Below are 16562 nucleotides of genomic sequence, written 5' to 3'. Positions count from 1 at the left end.
ACCCACACGAACACAACATGCAAACTCCACACAGAAAGGCCCTCGCCGGCCACGGGGCTCGAACCCGGACCTTCTTGGTGTGAGGCGACAGCACTAACCACTACACCACTGTGCCGCCGAAGATGGTAACTGATTACCATTAAAATTTGGAAAGTGTTCAATTTGCATGAGTATTACATGGTTTTGTTTTGAACTCAAAAATCAGCATTCTTCCTTTTTCAGAAACGGCATTTTTGACAAAAAATGTTTCAGTGGCCAAAATTTCAGTGCATCACTCGAATAAATGCATCCACCACTCCAAGCCATATATAACAACCAAAGTGCTGTCATTATGTGACATTACAGGTTCCCAACCCTGGTCCCAGAGTACTCACTGTCCTGCACTTTTTAGTGTTTATCTGCTATAATACATTCACTTTCACTCAGGAAGGGATGGTAATTCGCTGATTAGTTGAATCAGATGTGTTTGATGCAGAACAAAAGGCACTCCAGGATCACAGTTGGGAGCTTGTGTGTTACATAATCACACATGATCCAGTACAAATTGGCTATATTAAAGAAATTAAACACACCATACAAAAATTACAACTTTCAATGCAGAAACCATCTTTTGCATCACATAACTGGAAACATGGAACAACACAGGAAGTCAATTGTTATTAACTGATTTGCACATCTCTTTCAATACAAAAGTCAGATTTCAATCTAGCTGGAGACATGAAGAGGAAATTAACGGTCATAGTTAATATGTTATTCCGAATACAGTCCAGATGCTAGTTGCACTCACGGGATCAGAGACCTCATCATGCCCATATGTGGACCTTCTCCAAACTTTTGTCACAAATTTAGAGCATGCATTTGTTTAGACTGCCTTTGTATGCTGTAGCTTTAAAGTGCATATCACGGGTAAATTCAGGAGCAAGATCAATGTAATTCTCTTATTTTATATTAAACTTTGGTCAAATATCTGTCACATTTTGCATTTTGTGCAATTTTTTTTTTACCTTGCACAATACCAGAAAAATTCAGTTGAAATCAAGCCATTTGAGGTGAATTGGTCTGCCTCTGAAAAAACTTGGCATTTGGATTTCCTGGCAAACATTGATTTTTGTGACATCACGTGCGGGACGCCTCCTTCTGAATCGTACGTCAGCGCTGGTTTGTTTATGAGAAAACGACCTGGTGGTTTTCTGCAAATTCCTTTAACATTATCACGTAATTATTAAAATGGTTAATAGATCTATCGTAGGAGGGTGTAGCAACACCAATCTTGATGGGATTAGTACTCATCGTTTTCCAAAAGACTGGACAATGAGAGAGAAACGGGAGTGCTTGGTCTACACAGGCTGTGCACTGAAACCGTGCAAAGCTCTCGCAGCCTGCTGGCACTTCTGCAGGTAACGTCACGAATCTGGCTCCAGACTCCCTTGGGATTTTTCCAGACGCACTTTGTTATTTTATTTTTTTTCTGCTGTACTAGACAGATGGCCTTGTGCAAAATTACCCTTCTGGATGAGTGTGTAAAGGGACATACTTTCATATAAAAATAATGAAATTGGTCCAGAATATACACTTTAAGAGCTCCCTTTGCTGGAACTAACTAACAGGTCCAAACCTGTTTCATCATGACAACGGTCGTGTACACAAATCAAAATCCATAAAGATTTGGTTTGCCAAGGTTGATGTGGAAGAACTTGGGTGGCCAAAAAGCTATGACCTCAACCTCAATGAACACCTTGGGATGAATTTGAACGCAGACTGCATGCCAGACCTTGTCAGTTGACACCAATACCCAACCTCACTGGGTATTGGTGTCACACAAATCCCCACAGCCATGTTCCAAAATCTAGTCAAAAGCCATACAAGAAGAGTGGAGGCCATTACACCAGTAAAAGGGGATGAAATCTGTGTTAATGGACATAATCTTTGGAACTGGGCACACATAGGTGTGATGGTCAAGTGTCCGTATACTTTTGCCCAACTATTATACATAGCGAAGACATATTGCAGCATCTGTGCAATAGACACTGAGTAGATTCTCAGTGCCAGAACAATTTCCTGTATATTTTAACACCTGCATTTAATCAGGCTTCAGATTGAATTACTCCCCTTAGGTATTGTATGAAAGGTCAAGCTTTAAGGCACAGCAGTACCTGTTGTATGTAGTGTAGAATGATGGGATCACTGTAAATGCCATATTTTGACAGGAGGACACTTGTTCAACAAAAGGTAAAATCTGTTTGTTTTTTCATTATTTTTTCAAACAAGTCAACACTCTACTGAGGTTCCAGGGTTAGGAGATGTTCATGTTGCATATGCCAGAGTGTCAGTTTGCCAAAGTGTGTCGTCAACAGCACAATAAGATCTGAAATTAGCAGTAAAGCCTTTGGATTACACTGAGCTTTGAGATTTAAGACTCCAAGTAAACAGAGTGGAGGTTTACGTATTCTCGAAGTGAAACTGCATAAAAATATTTGTCTTTATTCTTTATTGCTGGACCATTTGTTAGTATAAACAAGTGTTGCCAGGCAAAACAAATCTTGCCCGGCAGCGCTTATTTTATACCTATATGTTGATAATGGGGCGGCATGGTGGTGTAGTGGTTAGCGCTGTCGCCTCACAGCAAGAAGGTCTGGGTTCGAGCCCCGGGGCCGGCGAGGGCCTTTCTGTGTGGAGTTTGCATGTTCTCCCCGTGTCTGCGTGGGTTTCCTCCGGGTGCTCCGGTTTCCCCCACAGTCCAAAGACATGCAGGTTAGGTTAACTGGTGACTCTAAATTGACCGTAGGTGTGAATGTGAGTGTGAATGGTTGTCTGTGTCTATGTGTCAGCCCTGTGATGACCTGGCGACTTGTCCAGGGTGTACCCCGCCTTTCGCCCGTAGTCAGCTGGGATAGGCTCCAGCTTGCCTGCGACCCTGTAGAAGGATAAAGCGGCTAGAGATAATGAGATGAGATGAGATGTTGATAATGGGGCGGCATGGTGGTGTAGTGGTTAGCGCTGTCGCCTCACAGCAAGAAGGTCTGGGTTCGAGCCCCGTGGCCGGTGAGGGCCTTTCTGTGTGAATGTGAGTGTTAATGGTTGTCTGTGTCTATGTGTCAGCCCTGTGATGACCTGGCGACTTGTCCAGGGTGTACCCCGCCTTTCACCCGTAGTCAGCTGGGATAGGCTCCAGCTTGCCTGCAACCCTGTAGAACAAGATAAAGTGGCTAGAGATAATGAGATGAGATGTTGATAATGGTAATATTTCTCAATTATCAGCTGTCAGTTTATAGTCCTATGAAAATCCATGACTTTGAGTTTGACATTTCAAAGTTATTCATGGTCAAAGGGCATGGCGGCAACTGAAAGCCCATATAGGACTTCTTATATATTGATAATAGTAAACATCTGGCTATCATGAACCATTTTAAAGTTATAGCCGTTTGAAAACCCATGACATTCAGTTTGACCTTTCAAGGTCACTCAAGATCAAAGATCATGGTGCCAAATGAAAGCCCATATGGCACTTCCTATAAGTTGAGAATGGTAAATATCTGTCTACCATCAACCATTTTCAAGTTATAGCCCTTTGAAAATCTGTGACCTTGAGGGTGACCTTTCAAGGTTACTCAAAGTCAAAGATCATGGTGCCAAATGAAAAGCCATATGGGAGTTCCTGTATGCTCATACTAGTAAACATCTGTCTATCGGCAACCGTTTGAGTTATAATGGAAAATATGTTATTTTGACCGAAAGGTTGACCTTTCCAGTGACCTTGACCTTCACCTTGATCCAATTACCCCCAAAATTTAATCAGGTAATCTACAGACCATTGCCCACCTACCATGAAAATTTGAAGTCAATTGGTGCAACCATCTAGACGCTAGATTGTTAACAGGCAGACAGACAAACAAACAAACAACCGCACTGATTACAATACACTCTGCAGCCGATATGTACAATACAGAAAAGAGCAATAAGGACAATAAACAAAACAGGATACAGAGATCACACAAACCCACTATTCATAAAATCACACATGTTGAAATTTATGGATCTGGTCAAATTCAGAACAGCACAAATAATGTACAAAGCGAGAAATAATCTATTGCCAAAAAATATACAAGGAATGTTTAGTGAGAGAGAGGGGGGATATAATCTAAGGGGAGACCTAAATTTTAAAAAAAACAAAGGTTCGAACATGAAAAACATGTGCGTATCGAGCTGTGGGGTGACTTTATGGAACAGACTGGAGACAGAAATAAAAGAAAGTGCAAATATAAATCTGTTTAAAAAAAAGTACAAAAAATATTTTTAAACAAGTATATAGAAGAGGAAGTATGTTAACGGAGGATGATGAGGGATGAATAGAATAGGGTTGATTGTTACATGTATATTAGAACTAACTTAGTATATGGTGTATATTTATTTATGGGGACAGTTTATATATTCATATTTACAAGGATAGGTATGTAGTAGATATTTATTTTTGTAATTATATATTTATATAGATATTTATGAAGTGTATATATGGTGTGTATATATATATATATATATATATATATATATATATATATATATATATATTGTAATTATATATTTATATAGATATTTATGAAGTGTATATGGTATGTAGTATATATTTTTGTAATTAAATATATATATATATATATATATATATATATATATATATATATATATATATATATATATATTTATGAAGTGTATATATGGTATGTAGTATATATTATTTTTGTAATTATATATTTATATAGATATTCATGAAGTGTATATGGTATATATTTTTATAGGTGTATTAATGTAGTTTGGATTTCGGGGTAGTTAAAAAGGGGTGGGAAATTAAAAAAGTATTGTACTTCTTCCCACTCCTTTTTCGAACAATGTGCGGTGTTTTGTAATGTCTTAGCTCTTTATGTTATTTTATTTATTTTTTTATTTCTCATTTTCTTTCTTTTGTATGTACAAATAGTTACATACATTTTTTTATACATGTTCGAAAAAAAATTTAATTCAATTCAAAAATTCAATTCAATTCAATACTTCACCACACTTACTCCATCGTGGGCGAGGTAAAAAGAGAGCATACATAAAGTCATGATCCTGTAGATTTTTGTGAGCCATTAATTCCTGGATAGGTCCAACAACACTTTGCTCAGTTATCAGTGGTTATATTTAGGGCATGACTTTTCCACTATGTGGCACCCATGTGGAAATGTTACATTTGGGCCCTACTTACAAATAATGTATTTGCCTGTATATACACCCAGACTTTAATATCTTGTAAGCATTGAGTAACCTAGTAGCATTGTTATGGCAAGTAGTACTGGCTACACCTGATTAATAGCCGACACTATCACAGTAAAACAGAAAACTAGAAGGGCACTCGGTACAGTGTATACCTCCACCAAGCCACATACTGTCAACTTCAAAATCAAATGAATTGATCCTATGATAAAATTAAAGCTGTACACCAAATTTCATCAAAATATGTCCATAACTCAAGGAGTAATGTTGGGAAGAGACAAAATAATCCTGGATCTGCATGCATATTCGGATTTGCATCAAAATCTAATCAATTGTTCCTTGGCCCATGGTTCACCTTTCCTCAAAATTTCATCAAAATCCATTCACAGTTTTTTGAGCTACATTGGGAAGAGACAAACAAATAAACGGAGGTAAAAACATAACCTTCTCCAACAAAGTTGGTGGAAGTAACTAGCATGGGGTCAGTTTCCCAAAAGCCTCTTAACGCTAAGAGCATCTTAACTAGGAGAGAGTGTTCATTATGATGCTCGCTCTATCATTTAACGATGATCTTTGTGCTACGATGCTTTTGGGAAACCCACCCATGGCTAGTCATTCACAAAGACACAGATAATGTTAACCCATGGCAGTATTTTGGCACTGGAACACTGTGACCTTATGGTAGTTAGCATATAAGTGCAGCTCATCTCATCTCATTATCTCTAGCCGCTTTATCCTGTTCTACAGGGTCGCAGGCAAGCTGGAGCCTATCCCAGCTGACTACGGGCGAAAGGCGGGGTACACCCTGGACAAGTCGCCAGGTCATCACAGGGCTGACACATAGACACAGACAACCATTCACACTCACATTTACACCTACGGTCAATTTAGAGCCACCAGTTAACCTAACCTGCATGTCTTTGGACTGTGGGGGAAACCGGAGCACCCAGAGGAAACCCACACGGACACAGGGAGAACATGCAAACTCCACACAGAAAGGCCCTCGCCGGCCACAGGGCTCGAACCCGGACCTTCTTGCTAACCACTACACCACTGTGCCGCCCATAAGTGCAGCTACCATCAGTTAATTTTAGCTGAAACTAATGTGTTTGTAAAGTTTTGAGCGGGTGGGTGGAGCACAAAAGTACGGCAGGCCAGAACTGAGTTACAAAAACTCTTTATTTTGTCACTTTTCAGTGTTATGACAGTCTCTCATCCACACAGACACACGCGCACACACATCAGTCATCTGGTTGGGGAGAGAGCTCCCTTCCTCTGCTCTCTCTCTCTCCTTATATAGGGCACGGTCACTGGGGAAGACACACAAACAGGTTAACAGACATCAGATGCAGTGATTCTGCCACTTACCTTCCCTGATTCCGCCCTCCGGTCACAGACCGACGCTTGACCACGACCCCGCTGCCACAGTGTTAAAATCCCCCCGAAAGAAAGAAAGAAAATAAGTCATGGCTTAAAGGGTAGAGAACAGCTTTGGAATCAAAATACTGCCTGTTTGATTCCCTGGACAAGTAGGAAAAATGTGTAGGTCTGGGGAATGAATGAGCACTTTCCGCTTCCTCTGCATCCATGGTTGAAGTGTCCTTGAGCAAGACACCTCACCTCCAACTGCTCCCTGGGCGCTGCAGCACAGCTGCCCACTGCTCTGGGTGTGTGTGCTCACATCCCCAGATGGATTAAATGCAGAGAAAGAATTTCATTATGCTCTAATGTACACATGACGGATAAAGGCTTAAATAAAATATGTCGCGCTACCAAGTTTTGTTAGCATGCAACAATCATAGCTGCTCTAATACTACTCCTGAACAAGCAAATGAATGCCTTTTCTACGCAAATATCGGTATTGAATTACGCTACAAGAAGACATATCAATATATCATAAATTGTACGTTAGATAACTAGTAGGTCAATAGTAAGTGAATTAAACATCCCATTTTGCGAACCTGTTTATGACAGTTTGCCACTTACCAGCATTTGGTGTTGAGAAAGGAGACAGTGCCAGAAGAATCAAATAGTAAAAGTATACCGGTATCTAATAGTGGAAACTTTGCCCTGTACAGTTCTTTCTCTTTTCTCTTTCTTCACTTCATTTTTATTTTTATCTTTATAATCAAAAGGCATTCTGATATGTTTGCTAAGTAGTTTCTGGCTTCTGCACTGAACAAAATACAGTCAAGGTATGTAACTGGACCCGCCATTAATGACTTCTAAATTACATGATGAAATTACATGTATCCTATTGGATTGCTACATCACTGGGAAAACCATATCTTAACATTAGCACAAAATAAAGTAGTACCTGTATTTCTGTCTCTTCTGGATGTAAAGTTGTGATGCATTAGGCATAAGGGGGAAAAAATCATAATCATGAAGTATATTTATTTGCCTTTCATTGTCTATGTAATGGAAACTTCTAATAAACACTTCAAAATGCTTAGCAGTCGTCTTTTCAGTTATTTATTATAGTAGATCATATAACAGATATATAAAATAGGAAAGGAAAGAGAAGAATAGAAGAAGACACCACTTCTGATGATGCCGAGAGTACGCGCACTCTGGGTTGTGTTTTAGTGGCTGTTATCTATTATATTCTAAAGGCATTCGCTTACTGCTTGCATCTTCACGTGATTGGCTCAAGATTTTCTATGAAGCTTTGTTCAAGTGTGCACCTGGCGTGCTCTGGTATGTGCAGGCGGATGCGTAGTTATGGAGAACTCAGGCACCCTGCTTATCACCAGCCAAGGCCACAGAAAGGCGATTACAACATGGGAAAATCATCTTTCTCAGTACACTAAGCTACTTTAACTCAACATACAGAAACACAGAGAATAATAATGGTCGTCCATTAAGTCACTTGAGCTCAACATACAGAAACACAGAGAATAATAATGTTCGTCCATTAAATTTCCCTCACAGTCTACTTCTAAAATGTGTAAGGAAGTATTGGAGTGGTTAAATGGTGTAATGTAAGTGTTGGATAATGACGTTATTCACGCTTCCACAGTCAGCATAAGCAATTAGCCACACAGCGCTGGCAGCTGTTTCTAAAAGCAAACCTAAAATTAGTTCATTAATAGGCACTCATTTGTCAAACTACCATAAGCTGGCCTAGTGGTTAGCGTATCCGCCTTTCAACCAAGTTCTACTCGCGGTTGGGTCATATCAAAGACCATCATAAAAATGGTACCTACTGCTGTCTGGTGAGGTACGCCACAATACAGATGTGAGTAGGGAGGACCAGAGGCCCAGCCCCCCACTGTAACCCTAGCTATGTAATAGGCGAGAGGCCAAGGACTATGGACATGGAGATTGGTGTCGCCCAATGAGCCTGGTTAGTATTGGGACGAGTGAGTGCCTGGGAAGACCAGGTCTTAGCATGGGAAGGACTTTATTTGTCAAACTGGACAAATGTTTGGTGAAGCAACAACTGCTAGCTTGTTTATACAGCTTTACAGTAAGTGCTAATACACCTCCAGGCCATGCTGATTATTAGGCCATACTGATTACAGGCTTCCATACAATACAATACAATACAATACAATACAATACAATACATCATTATACATACAGGACAGTGTTTTTGATGGAATAAAAACATGTGTTCTATTCCCTTCTAGCGGGTTTCATTCATTTGGTTTGATAGCATGCAATATTGTTAGCATATTGCTTATCCTACATGTATTACATCACTCTACCCAATGAAGAATGAGTGTTGAATATGGTTTATGATATTGCATGGTTGTCAAGACAACATGATGTCACATGTTGGAGACGTACAACTCCCGTGCTAGCAAGCGACTGTTACAATTTTTAAACAAACATGGCCGCCAGGTTTGCTTTGTTAAATACGGAAGATTTTGAAAGAATTTTGAAAGAGAAAGACACATTGAACACATGAAAAGAATGTTTATGCATAATAATAATAATAATAATAATAATAATATTGGCTGGCTTTTTTTCATAGTATATCAGATATATTCCATTCAGCTAGCATGATATTGAACGAGTCGAAGACTCGTTCAATACCATGCTAGCTAAATGGAATATATCTGACATACTACTCAACGCCAGCCAATATTATTTAAATACAATACAATTTAGATTCTTAAGGCAAAAGTTTGATTGAATTATTGAACTGTGATTAATACATTAGCAAATTTGTTCAGAATGATGAGCAAGCCTGCTGTTAATTCAGAAATGATGTTGTTGAGAAGGAGTATTTTATATCATGGGCAAATCACCTTCCTAGCAAATTTAACATACAAATTTATTCTCACACACCGTGTCTGTATGGTATTTGAATAATATCTATCCATCCATTTTCTGCCGCTTACCTGAGTCCAGGTCGCAGGAACAGCAGTTCCAGCAGGGATACTCAGGCCTCCCTTTCCCCAGCCACCTCCTCCAGGGGACAACCAGGTGTTCCCAAGCCAGCTGAGAGATACAATCTCTCCAGCATATCCTGGGTCTGCCCCAGGGTCTCCTCCCAGTTGGACATGCCTGGAACACCTTATCTATGAAGCGTTTGGGAGGCATCCTGAACGGATGCCTGCACCACCTCAGCTGGCTGCTTTCAATGCAGAGGAGCAACGGATCTACTCTGAGCCACTCTTGACTGTCCAAGCGCCTCACCCTGTATCTAAGGGTGAGCCCAGACACCCTTCATAGAAAACTCATTTCCACTGCTTGTATCCATAATCTTGTTATTTTGGTCACTCCCCACAGCTCTTGGAGAAGGTAGGATAGGAGAGTAGGGTTGTTTTTGGACAATAATTAATGATAATTAATACAACCCCGATTCCAAAAAAGTTGGGACACTCTATAAAACATCAGTAAAATCAGAATGCGATAATTTGCAAATAATGGAAACCCTATATTGCATTGAAAATAGTACAAAGACAACATATCAAATGTTGAAACTGAAAATTTTTGTTTTTTTGAAAAATATATGCTCATTTTGAATTTGATGTCAGCAACACGTTTCAGAAAACTTGGGACAGGGACAACAAAAGACTGAAGAAGTTGTGTAATGCTAAAAAAAGTAATTTGGTTAATTGGCAACAGGTCAGTAAAATGATTGGGTATAAAAAGAGCATCCCAGAGAGGCGGAGTCTCTCAGAAGTAAAGATGGGGAGGGGTTCACTGCTCTGTAAAAGACTGCGTAGGCAAACAGTACAAGAATTTAAGAATAACATCCCTCAATGTAAAATTGCAAAGAATTTGGGGATCACATCATCTATGGTCCATAATATCATTAAAAGATTCAGAGAATCTGGAGAAATCTCTGTATGCAAGAGACAAGGCTGAAAACTAGCACTGGATGCCTGTGATCTTCAGGCCCTCAGGCGACACTGCATTAAAAGCAGACACATGTCTGTTGTGGAAATCACTGTATGGGCTCAGGAACACTTCAGAAAACCATCATCTGTGAAAACAGTTCATTTCTGCATCCACAAATGCAAGTTAAAACTAGATTTAAACAATATCCAGAAACACAGCTACCTTCTCTGGGCCCGAGCTCTTTTACGATGAACTGAGGTGAAGTGGAAAATTGTCCCGAGATCTGACGAATCGAAATCTGAAATTCTTTTTAGAAATCTTGGACATCACGTCCTCCAGGCTAAAAAGGAGAGGGACCATCCGGCTTGTTATCAGTGCACAGTTCAAAAGCCAGCATCTGTGATGGTATGAGGGTGCATTAATGTACGTGACACTGGATAGCTTGCACATCTTGGAAGGCATCATGAATGCTGAATGATATATGTATGTTTCAGAGCAACATGCTGCCATCCAGACAAAATATTTTTCAGGAAAGGCCTTCCTTCTTTCAGCAAGACAATGCCAAATTGCTTTCTGCACATATTAAAACTGCATGGGTCTGTAGTAAAAGAGTCCGGGTGCTAAACTGGCCTGCCTGCAATCCAGACCTGTCTCCCATTTAAAACATTTGGTGCATTATGAAGCTCAAAATATGACAAAGGAGACCTGAACTGTTGAGCAACTGAAATTGTGTATCATGCAAAAATGGGTCAACATTTCTCTTTCAAAACTACAGCAATTGCTCTCCTCAGTTCCCAAACGTTTACAGAGTGCTGTTAAAAGTAGAGGTGATGCAACACAGTGGTAGACATGCCCCTGTCCCAACTTTTTTGAAACGTGTTGCTGACATCAAATTCAAAATGAGCACATATTTTTCAAAAAAACAATAAAATTTCTCAGTTTCAACATGTGATCTGCTGTCTTTGTACTATTTTCAAAGAAATATAGGGTTTCCATGATTTGCAAATGATCACATTTTTGTTTTTATTTACAGTTTACACAGTGTCCCAACTTTTTTGGAATTGGGGTTGTAGTTATTCCAAGAAATCGAGTCGTACATGAGTTGATAGCTGACGAGGCACGTAGCACCGAATTGGCTATCAGCCATGTACGACCAGCTTGAGTGGAATAACTGTTTTATTCGATCCACATTCACTGGATTTGAAGAAACAGAGCATTTTTATTTTTTGCAAATTTGATAAATAAAAACTTTATACAAAATGTCCGACAAAATACTGACACTAACAATTTGTGAAAAATGTGATAATTCTTGAAAAAAAAAGATACGTTCTCGCCATCAAATACTTTTATTCCATATTTTGCTGCTTTGTTTTGTTTGTTTTTTGTTTTGGGTTTTCTTCTTCTCCTTTAGTTTTTTTTGGCAGTTAGCAAACCAACTTAAAGGTACATTACTGCCACCAACTGGGCTGGAGTGTGGAACAGGAGCTATTGGGGAGAAAAAAAACTATATTCTTTTAGGTATTTCTATATCTTTTAAATACTTGATAATTTTGGGGGTTTTGTTTTCGAGTAGAGTTTTTATTTCATCCTCGGTTGGTTCAGCAACACGCTCCGCCCTTTTGTTTTTCTCTACTCACGGTATATGAGCTGATATCCTAATAGTAGAATAGCCAATCAGAGTGCACAATTGCTCAGTGAATGTGGATAGAATAATTAACAATTATTTGCCAAAGGCAAGGTGAATATTGGTGAATAATAATGGAGACTTCGTCTCAGATATTATTCACCGATATTCACTGAGCCTGAGGCGGATAATTGTTTCAGTATAAATACACAGGTGATTATTAAATCATTTTAAAAAATCATAGTAAAAAAATATTTCAATCTTTAAAAGCAGCGTGCAAATGTAATAACGGTGCGTGCACACTTGTGTCACTTATCTACGTCGAGTCACATAAAATACTTTGTTTTGAAATGGATAAAATAAATCACAATCCCACCTTACCTTTGAATAGTTTTAGACCAAACTTCGTAGCATTTTTAGTGCTTTTAGGAACAGCATTTTCTTTCATAATTTGTAATTCTTCCTCACTTACGGTGACAAAGCAATTGGTAGCCATTTTGCCGAGTCGCTCGAGGTGATTATCGAGAAATAATCCAAATCTCTCGACCAATCAGCATGCGCGATTTCCTATGATCACCTGTGTATTTCCACTAATTGATAATATTGCCTGTTTAATCAGTGCATAAATCCAAATCATCTGTTTATTACACCCTTAATCAATACTGTAACATATGCAAATGTCCTTCAGTAGAATTACTCATCGCTTCTCGTGAAAGTAAACCATGTTCTCATCGCAGCAAAGATCTGCTATACAGTGAAGTCAAGTGCCATCAGATCCATTTCAAATCTTGTGAAGCAGTGTTCAAGTTACTGTTGAAGTCATTTGTTTGTTTGTTTGTTCATTTGGTTTATGTCAGAGCCATCAGACCAGAACCGTTATTGCAATTTCTAACTCTTTCTGCCAAATCATCCAAGCGGCAAATATTCACCAAACAAACGCTGATGAAATCTACAAGGTCTATGGGTTGTTTTACAATCAGGGTACAAAGTTTGTGTCACAGGGGTCCAAAATTCAAATTGATTCAAACTGGTTCTTGTAGCAGGGCGGCACGGTGGTGTAGTGGTTAGCACTGTCGCCTCACGGCAAGAAGGTCCGGGTTCGAGCCCCGTGGCCGGCGAGGGCCTTTCTGTGCGGAGTTTGCATGTTGTCTGCGTGGGTTTCCTCCGGGTGCTCCGGTTTCCCCCACAGTCCAAAGACATGCAGGTTAGGTTAACTGGTGACTCTAAATTGACCGTAGGTGTGAGTGTGAATGGTTGTCTATGTGTCAGCCCTGTGATGACCTGGCGACTTGTCCAGGGTGTACCCCGCCTTTCGCCCGTAGTCAGCTGGGATAGGCTCCAGCTTGCCTGCGACCCTATAGGACAGGATAAAGCGGCTAGAGATAATGAGATGAGATGGTTCTTGTACCAGTTTTTAAGTGAAGGACAAGTTAAAGAACAGATAGGCATGTGTAATAGTTTGTATTATAAGAAGATTAAGTGTAGCTTTAAGCAGGGCTGGGAGAAACAAATGAAGTGATTCTCGGAGAGGACTTGTTTTTTTTTTTGACAATTCAGAATCCACTACTTCCATAGTGCTTTTAAATATAAGGCTGTAAGCTTTGTGTTAGTTGTCTCTAATATTTATGTCCCAATATCTTGACCACATTTTAGGATGAAAATAATCATTTTAGATATGTTTTTTATTGAAAAATTAGTTGTCTCGGAGAGGACTTTTTTTTGACACAATTACCGTACATACTAATTTGATCAAAATAGTCTGCAAACTTACTGGCATTCAACATTAAAACTTAACTATGTTTCCAATGATATGGAACCAAATATTTGTTTTATGGTATAAAGAATGATTTAAGCGCATCCCTTTTGGAGCTACCTGTGGTCAAAAAAGCACTTTTTCTAAATGTCATGAGTAATTTTGCTAAATATGACACATACTGCCATACATTCACCAAAAATAATGTTATCACCAATTTTTTTTTTTGCAAGGTAAATAGAGCTATCACAGGGCTACAATAAACAACCAAGTTTATTTAGTCAAGCCTTTTGATATTGAAGATAATACGGTAAGTGTTAAATGTGATTTTTAGCTTGCGTACCCTGATTGTAAAACAACCCCTAACACTAATATCGTACCTGTTCATGCACCGATATCTCCTGTACTCTTCATAAATCAAACAGTCCAAGCTTTCGTCTACAGTCTATTTATTTGACAGACAAATCAAAAAAATATATTTGGCATTTCAAAAGGAACATTAAAAGGAAAACAATGCACAAGAATGAAACGTCGTCAAACGTCTGCGTACTTTCATGCAGTGGTCAGGACATTTTAAAGATGCCATTGGGAAAAGAACAGCTTTTCACAACTCATTGTGTTATCTTTATATTACATCAAAAAATAAGAAGGATACCAAAAACATTCCTGGAGAAACAGCAGGCAATGTCGATCAAAATGCTTTATACAGGTAAAAATAATACAAAAACGATGATTTGTAAAAAAAAAAAAAATTGACAGGAAAAAAATAAGAATAAAATAATTCTTTGTACAAATACCATAGAACATCGATAGCTGAGTAACATCATACTGTATATAGACTTGATTTGACTTTGTGATGTAAAACTTGACGAGGAAGGCATAACTCCTGATGTGGAATCTGAAACGAAGGTAAAAAAAAAACAAAAAAAACCCAAAAAAACCAAAAAAACAGGATAAGCTACAGCACTGTTTTACAAAATGTACAAAACATTTGCCTCTAACTTGGTCCAACATAATACTATTTTCTTTGATTTCTTTTCTCTCTTTTTTCTTTTTCTTTTTTTTTTACAGTATGCGACAGTACAAAAAACATCTTGTGCCTAGAAGTGTTGAGGTGAAGTGAAGGTGACTCTGTGCCGGCCCCTTAGTCAAGTCACTTCAGTCATGGATGCTGAATGGTTCTGAAAGAAAAGAAAAAAAAAGATTCAGAGTGATGCACATCAAGGACAAAGTTTCATTTGGTGTCGAACGTCACTCGGTTCCTCTAAGATGCTTCCTCGAGCCTTGATAACACATCAATCAGAAGAAAACAAATATGCAATGAGGAGAAAAAGTGATACGTTTTCCTCGTCGTCTTCGACACCATTTCTTCTTGAATCACCCATTTCATCCATCTTGCTCATCCTGATAAGAAGCGCTGACAGAATGGTTGAAATCCCCCACAGTGCTTACCACACATGTCCGGTTCCATTTCACTGGGCATTTCCTGTAACCACCGGTCTCCAACTGCGCTCGGATAATGAGCTTGTGTCCTTCAACGTTTGTCAAAAGTGCGAAGAAATCTCACTTTGTGTCAGAGCAGCACGGCTGTTTTGCTCACTTGCTCGCTCTGAGTCCAGCTGTCTGCTTGGATTCCCTCTAATGCATGCGGTGGCAACATCAATTCGCAGAAGGAGGATTAGACTTCCTGGTTGTAGATCATGAAAAAAGGTGACATCAGTGTTTTAAACTGCTGGAGTTTAGCAGATATACACCGGGTCAGCTGTGCTTTACGGCAAAATGAATAATATATGTTGTGATTTAAAACACAAAGCTAATTAACCAAAACTCGGACAGTAGGTTTACATTGTAAACATGTTCTTTCTAATACTAGGTGCGTCAGAAAAGTAACAGGACTTGGTGTGCTTCTTCGACGTGAGGGGCATCGTCCACATAGAGTTCTTGCTACAGGGCCAGACGATCAACCAGCATGTCTACAAAGAGATCCTGCGGTGTTTGCTTCATTCAGTGCGTGAGAAGAGGTGGCAGGACAACTCGTGGCTGCTTCACCACGACAACGCGCCGGCTCACAATGCCCTGAGCATCCGGCAGTTCCTTGCCGAGAAGAACATCACCATGCTGGAGCAACCTCCCTACTCACCCAACCTGGTTCTGTGTGATTTTTTTCCTTTTCTCCAAGCTCAAGGGGGTCATCAAGGGGACCCGTTTTCTGGACGTGGAAGCCATCAAGAGGGCCATGACGACGGAGCCGCATCGAATCCTGGGAGAATCCTTCCGGGAGTGCATGAAGGCGTGGCGGAGAAGGATGGGAAAGTGCGTTAGACTCGAGGGGGATTATTTCGAAGGGGAAAACTTGTAGTTTGGATTTGACATAAATTTTCTGTGACCCCAGTCCTGTTTCTTTTCTGACACACCTCATATGTTATTGTTTCTATAGTAGTGACATACTCAGGGATTTGTACTGTATAGCAGACACACCATATAAACAGATTAAAACATCTGTACTCATTGATATGGTGAAGTTTTTTGTTTGGTTGTTTTTTTTTTTTTGTCAGAAGATCAATCAAATTTCCCCAACAAATTTCATATTGATTATAAAATACTACTATTGATCTTTAAAGCAGTGAATGATGTCGCACCACA

At 39.3% G+C, this 16562-nt stretch overlaps 1 protein-coding gene across 4 annotated transcripts in view; it reads right to left on the bottom strand.

The window, feature by feature from the left end:
* Positions 1-14406: 14406 nt before the first annotated feature.
* Positions 14407-16562, bottom strand: part of plppr1 (phospholipid phosphatase related 1) — a 134550-nt gene continuing 132394 nt past the window's right edge. For all 4 annotated transcript variants that reach the window (XM_060909252.1, XM_060909251.1, XM_060909253.1 and 1 more), the window contains one exon: positions 14407-15100. In XM_060909252.1, coding sequence (XP_060765235.1) covers positions 15068-15100 — 33 coding nt within the window. In that variant the 3' untranslated portion in view covers positions 14407-15067. The remainder of the gene's footprint in view (positions 15101-16562) is intronic.

This window comes from Neoarius graeffei, chromosome 25 (assembly GCF_027579695.1).
Source record: "Neoarius graeffei isolate fNeoGra1 chromosome 25, fNeoGra1.pri, whole genome shotgun sequence".
Lineage (NCBI taxonomy): Eukaryota > Metazoa > Chordata > Actinopteri > Siluriformes > Ariidae > Neoarius > Neoarius graeffei.
The sequence above is the reverse complement of the archived record's forward strand: the minus strand, read 5'-3'. Positions and strand labels throughout refer to the sequence as shown.